This window comes from Cebus imitator, unplaced genomic scaffold (assembly GCF_001604975.1).
Source record: "Cebus imitator isolate Cc_AM_T3 unplaced genomic scaffold, Cebus_imitator-1.0 Scaffold461, whole genome shotgun sequence".
Classification (NCBI taxonomy): Eukaryota; Metazoa; Chordata; class Mammalia; order Primates; family Cebidae; genus Cebus; species Cebus imitator.
This window is the reverse complement of record NW_016107776.1, coordinates 1,513,557-1,520,367: the sequence shown is the minus strand read 5'-3', so window position 1 is coordinate 1,520,367 and position 6,811 is coordinate 1,513,557. Positions and strand designations below refer to the sequence as shown.

General features: G+C 49.0%; 1 protein-coding gene across 3 annotated transcripts in view; it reads right to left on the bottom strand.

The window, feature by feature from the left end:
- KLHL22 (kelch like family member 22) overlaps nucleotides 1-6,811 on the bottom strand; it is a 45,051-nt gene that overhangs the window by 16,185 nt on the left and 22,055 nt on the right. For all 3 annotated transcript variants that reach the window (XM_017512113.2, XM_017512115.2, XM_017512116.2), the window contains one exon: nucleotides 2,482-3,200. In XM_017512113.2, coding sequence (XP_017367602.1) covers nucleotides 2,482-3,200 — 719 coding nt within the window. The remainder of the gene's footprint in view (nucleotides 1-2,481; nucleotides 3,201-6,811) is intronic.

The following is a 6,811-nucleotide window of genomic DNA, read 5'->3' as shown; positions in this document are numbered from 1 at the left end:
TTTTTTTTGTGTAGAGACGGGGTCTCAGTTTGTTGCCCAGGCTGATTTTAAACTTCTGGGCTCAAGTGATCCTGCTGTGACCTCAGCCTCCCAAAGTGCTGGGATTATTGGCATGAACTTCACATAGCCTTAATTATTACTTTAAGTAGTGTTAGGGCACATAGCAACATGTAACCAGCTACTACCAGGTATACCACGAAGTTAGTGTTCAGTAATCCACAGGGCTACGGCTATGGGAACGGTACAAAGAATGACGCAGATAATATGGATGCAAAGAAAGAAAGAATGCAAGAGAAAAAGTGATATCTTGGAGGCAAATACCATTTGCTCCAACAAAGGTAGGGCTTTTTAATATGCAGTTTCTATATCAATGCTTTAAGATATAACCTGGTAAGTAATAACTCCTCAAAATGTAAAGCCTAATTTGCTACAAAATGTTGTTTCCTTATATTCTAAAAGGCTGAAGCTTTTCGAATTCACCAGTTATAAGGCTGATGAGATGAGAAAGCAGAGAAAGAACCAAACTCTTAGAATATTCAAATTAAGGCCGGGCACAGTGGCTCACGCCTGTAATCCCAGCACTTTGGGAGGCCGAGGCAGGTGGATTACCTGAGGTCAGGAGTTCGAGACCAGTCTGACCAACATGGTGAAACCCTGTCTCAAAAAAAAAAACAACAAAAAAAAAGAATATTCAAATTAAGAGATTCATCTGGAAGTTCTGAGTCCACTGGGAGATTAATGAAGCCTTCGTTCTGCAGAGATGATACACCCCTGGGTTAAACAGCAGAGCTGTGGTCCTTCCCACCACCTCCACTCTGTGGGCACCTGCTCCCTCAAGGCAGGTCTTGCCAACCCCACCTGCCACTGTGATCATACTCTCAGACAGGAGTTTGAGACTGGTTATTGATTACAGGGGCTAATATTAGCATTACCCAGAGTTCAGCTTTAGTCTCACAAACACCCATTCACAAGGGGGAAATTCAGACTTGTACTGTAAGTCAAAGTGAGATCAATGGCCCATATAGCAGGTGGACAGAGGACAGGGGCAGGCAGAATCCCTAGCTGTCACCCCCTCAGGGACAGCTCTGTGGAAACATCCAGCCTCGCTTCTGGGCACACAGTTGCCTCTACCTTCTGCTAAGGGCCAGAGGCCAAAACACCCTAGAGAGACTGACTTTGCAGTTCTACAGGTTGCTCTCAGCAGGGTGATCTGGCCTTGGTCCCCCAACTGGGAAACTGAACCCCCTAAAACAGAAGGTTTAAGGTTTGGTCAGAGGGAAGTCTGAATCTGGTGTGGCCACCCACCCACTGGGGAACATTTGTTTAGGGAGGAAATGAAGGTAGCTGTTTCCTTTTTTCTGAAACCTGCCCTTTCTCATATTTAACCACAATGTTACTGTCAACCTCTGAGCCTCAGCAGCTTAACAAAGGTGATCACTTCCTGGGGCCAGGAGTGCAGAGGTGGCCGAGAAATGGCCTTCTCCTCCTTGGTCAGGGTCACCACGCTTGCTTCCGAGTGGCATGGCCAGGCCAGACCCTACCCCGCCCTGTCCCCAGAAAACAGAAACATGAATATGAAGTCAGTCCAAATCTAGTTCATGGGTGCTGGAAGGAGTTGCAGAGCAGTCTCTCTCTCTACAGCACCATCTTTCAGCATGAAGCGTGGGGAGATTTCTCACATGCACCAAGGCAAGGTGGAGAGTTCTCTGGAAATCTAATGGTAGCTAAGGCTTGTGGACTTGACCCATTGTCCCTTGTTCCGCCCAGAAATAAATCTGTGAGATCACAGCCGAAGTGACTGATAGAGCCAGGCGCATCCTACAGACCACAGCAGTCCACAAAACCGTCTCTTGGGAAAACTGCCTCCTCCCAGGGGAAATTATGCCAAGTGCGTGGCTGACTGCAGGGTGGAGTGGAAATGTAGCATGAGGCTCAGTGATGCTTGTTGGCCTTTACCGCTTCCCTGGGCTGAAGACTGTGTGCTGCTCAGGCACAGCAGCAGAAAGCCTGTTCCACCATTAGCAAGCAGGTAAGAGAGAAGAAAGAGCAAAGCAGACTGGTGATAGGAAACTGAAACAATATGCATCAGAGCTCAGAGCACGACAGAAGGCGCAGTTGCCCAGCTGGCCCTGCTCCTAGGTCCTCTCATCCCAGCCTGACTACCTTTCCTGCTGTGGGCTCCCCTCTCCTCCCCTCCTGCACAATGCACTCACAACCCAACCCACTCTGAAGAGGCCGAGCAGGGGTACAAGGTGAGTGGGTTTCTGAGGAGTAGGGGACACGCAGGAAAGAAGGCAATTCGGATGCCCCCTTCCCTTATCTCACTGCTGTCCACCTCTGAATTCACCCAGACTTCATTCCACAATGACAACTGATACTCATGTGAAACACTGGGGGGAACCTGACCAGCTCTTTCAGCCCGTGACTTCCACACCCTCACATCACCTGAAGGCAAAGGGACCGGCCAGCACTCTGTCCTACCTCCAGCATCGGGACTCTGCTCGAAATCCTTGGACATTGTTGTCCCCTCCAATCAAGTATACGAAGTTGTTGAGCACCGCAATGCCCTGGTTGGACATGCGGGGGGCCAGGGAGGCAGTGAAGTGCTTCCACTCTCCCAGCAAGGGGTTTAGATACTTGGCCTGGTCACTGAGGACAGTGGATGGCGTGGAGTGAATGCCCCCGAAGCCCACAACGCACTGGAAGTCCGATCGCAGCTCTGTTTGCGGGCTCTGCAGGCTGGGCTGTAGGCTCTCATTCCGGTGGTACATGAGGGCGCTGGCCACTGTGTCCCTCAATGGGCTGGGGTCCAGCTTGTCATGCAGCCGCTGCAGGACCTCAGCTTCCATCAGCGGAAACCGCACTGTCTCAAGAAGCTTTGGGGGCTCGTGCAGCGAGATCTGGTCAGCCTGCACCTGCTCCAGGCTGTAATGGTATATAAGGGCCCCCTCATATACCTCGGTCTCGCAGGAGACCTCCAGGCGATTGCTGCTGAGGAGGGAGTAGACCTTCTCCAATGGAAGCTGGCGGTACTTGTCAGTCCGAGAGAAGGCTACAAAGTTTTTGAGGATGTAGGTGTCCAGTTGCTCAGTCAGGCGGCTCAAGTCAAACAGCTCTGCCAGCCGGTAGACATCGAGAATGTTCTCTTCGTCCACCCAGGACATGAGGAAATCACAGCAGAAATGGATAATTTCTGGGATCTGCAGAGAGAATGACACCCATTCAAGTCTGGGCTGGGAAAAGCATCTGAGGGTGGGAGATAGAATGACAGCAGAAATACGGGCCCTTGTGGGGCAGGCAAAGTGGACGAGAAGCCCTCCTTAATTGTCCTCTACCTTTCCTGACACACTGGAGACTAGGGCTTACTGCAGACTGGGTTTAAATACTGGTTTGGAAATGTACCAGATGACAGGATATACAGCATTTTTTTTTTTTTTTTTGAGATGGAGTTTCGCTCTTGTTGCCCAAGATGGGGTGCAGTGGCACGATCTCTGCTCACTACAACCTCTGCCTCCCGGGTTCAAACAATTATCCTGCCTCAGCCTCCTGTACAGCATGTTTTTAACCTCTCTAAGCCTCAGTTTCTTCATCTATAAAACGGGATCACTAAAGTGGAGAGCAACATGAGGAAAATGAGAGAGCATATAGGAGTGGACCCTTGATATATGTCATTTCCCTCTTACATCAAAAATACTGGCTCTTCAGAAAAGCAGGAAGCAGCACAAATGGTCACTGTGTCGTGTATCCATGGTTTGGAAAGGACCTAAGAACACCCCCATCCTTACCTCTTCTAGGACTCCCTAGAAGAGCCTGCCTCTCCAAAAATGTTAGAACCAAAAACATAACTAGCTTTTTCCCCCTGTCAGAACATCCACCCTGGTTCCCCAGAAGTGCTCAGAGCCTCTCAGACACCCAACCAGCACCCACTCAGGAACCTGACTTAGAATTCTTTTTCTTTTTTCTTTTTAAAATTTGAGACAGAGTCTTGCTCTGTCGCCCAGGCTGGAGTGCCATGGCAAGATTATAGCTCACTGAAGTCTCAAACTTCTGGACTCAAGTGATCCCTGTTCTTGAGGTGCTGCGCTGGGTCAAGACCCACTTGGCTCCAGTGAGTGCAGGGGCTCCCAGGTAGCCACATCAATCCTTCCCTAACCATGGGGAAGCACTAGTGGTTTAAAAGGACAGCAAGAGAGAGAATGGCACTGGAGGGAGTTGGGAACAAGGCCACAACCAGCAGGCTGTTAAAGGCTACTCTGTGAACCAACAGCCAAAGCAAGGAGACAAAGGGAAGGGCCCTATGGAAAACTGTCTGGGAGAACAAACCAGGTGTTGATAAGTTCTTTAGGAAAGCACGATTTTAGAGTTTCAGTGGGGCCCCCCAGTGCCCACCTCCTTTTTTTCCATGTCCAGACTGAAAAATGACAGAATACCTTGACCTCTCTGTGACCCAGCCAGCTGCAGGTTTTCCCAGCAGGCTTGAACCCAAACCTGGTCCTTGAACATTCCCAGGCACTGATAAAGGCATCAAGGTTGTTATGCAAAACACTGAAAGAAAAACTGAGACAAATCCCTTAAACCCTCATAGAAACTCCATACCCTAACCCACTCTGTGGGCAAGCCTGGGTAAAGCCTCTCTTTTTCCTTGTCTGTCTTGAGGACACGCTGCATTACTTTATACATAACTCCTCCTAATAAACACTTTGGTCTGATCACCCTAGTTGTCTAATGCTTCTTTCTTTGGATTCCCAAACCAACTCCATTTCAGGATGCTGCGGGGAAATGGGAACTCCTCTGCTACCAATACCAGCCCATGGGTTCAGTGCAATTAATCAGTTTCTCTAAAAATGGGAATACCTGGCTTATCCAGAATCATCAATAAATCAACCATTACACATGGAATAATTCTCCTGCTACTTAAAGCTTATCAATAATCACTAAAAATAACTTTTTTAAAATTCAAAAGACATCTAATATTGCTTGCAAGGTGACGTGCTAAAGACTAAACGGGACCTACCAACTGTCGGGCAGGTATGTGCCCTACATGAGGTGTCTCCATGGTGCTTTGCTAGGTCCTGATCATCCTCACTTGACCTTCTGATTTCCCCCTTTGCCTATACTTCTGCTTTGCCTCTTCTTCCTGAAATACTAGGTTTTCCTAAAATTCTGGTTTGTCATGGGGCAGGGTCCTGAAGACCAGGTTTTGGGCAGAATGTGAACATAAACAGCCCTGAATAAGCCTGGGTAGCAGCTCCTTGAGAGAGCCCTGTTGTCTCTCCTTTTGGTCCTGTTTTTAGAGCAGTGAGCTTTCTGCTCAGTGGAATCTCACAGAGGAACCAGCCTGGGCTCAGGCCATGCAAGAGGCCCAGAAGGGACTGCATTTGCTTGGGGTAACCCAATAGGATAGTGTTACTAGAAATCAGACTCAGGCCTCTGGGGACACTGTGAAGAGTCTGGCCCCAGGCCTAGTGCAGAGCACAACACAATGCAGAAGCCCCCAAGTCACTAGCTATGTGAACATACATGATCCTACAGGCCTATGGATTTGACATGGTTATGCCAAGTAAAACCTGCTTTAAAACAATATTGCATAGAAGACTGATTTTTTTTTAGATAAGCTGGAATGTAGTGGTGTAATCACAGCTTACTACAGCCTCCACCTCCTGGGCTCGTGATCCTCTCACCTCTGCCTCCCAAGTAGCTGGAACTATAGGTGCACGCCACTATGGCTGGCTATTTTTAAAATGCTTCCATAGAAATGGGGCCTCACTTTGTTGCCCAGGCTAGTCTCAAACTCCTGGCCTCAGCAATCCTCTCCAAAAGTGTTGGGATTACAGGCATGAGCCACCAAGCCTGGCTCAGAAGCCTGATATGTTAAAAAACAAAGCTAGGCTGCTGCCCCTGAGATGGCCTCTGAGGCACTGGGGAAGATGACCCAGGGTGGTAGGGAGGACTGGCCAAACCGACAGAGAGACTACAGGTCTCCAGGCTGACTGGTGAGAGAGGGATGGTGGTGTTATGAAGATGATCTGGTTTCAGTGTGTGTGGTCGCTGCAGGGAGAATAAGGAAATGGCAGAAACATAGAGATGGAGGCCAGGCAAAGGGAAAGGAAATGGAAACACAGAACAGAGATGGCTACAAGCAATACTGAGAAGGGTGACCTGTCCTTACTTGAACACAGGGAATGAAGAAGGTGGACGGGCTTAAGGAGCCACCGAGATTGAGCCCAGGGAATTGACAGGATGGTCACACAACACACAGAGCAGGGGGACTGGCAGGGGAGCTCCGGGAGAGTGGCAGGTGTGGAGGAGGGGATGGATGGCTGGACTTAAGCCATGCTGGGGAGGATGTTCAGAGGCAGCTGAATCAGGAGTTAACTGCTGCCAGGGCAGGGAATTGGATGAGGGTTCTCAAAGCAACAATGACAGAAAAGATCGCTTTAACAAAAGAACAAGGGGAAATTATTCTGTTGTAAAAGCCAAATCCATCTACCCACCATGCAGGTATGGTGAGACAAGTCAGTCATACTCAGATTAACCAACCCAGCATCCATGTCCTATCCACCAATCTGAGAACAGGGAACAGGGAACAGGGAAGCTGCCAGGGCCCTGTCACACGGTTGGTTTTCCTATGACTTGAGTTTTTTTAATTGTGCCAAACCTGCTCTCATGGGAAGATAGGTCAGAATGATGAACTTAGTGTAGCATTTTGTTTCACTTTTGTTTTGTTTTGTTTTGTTTTTTGAGACGGAGTTTCGCTCTTGTTACCCAGGCTGGAGTGCAATGGCGCGATCTCGGCTCACCGCAACCTCCG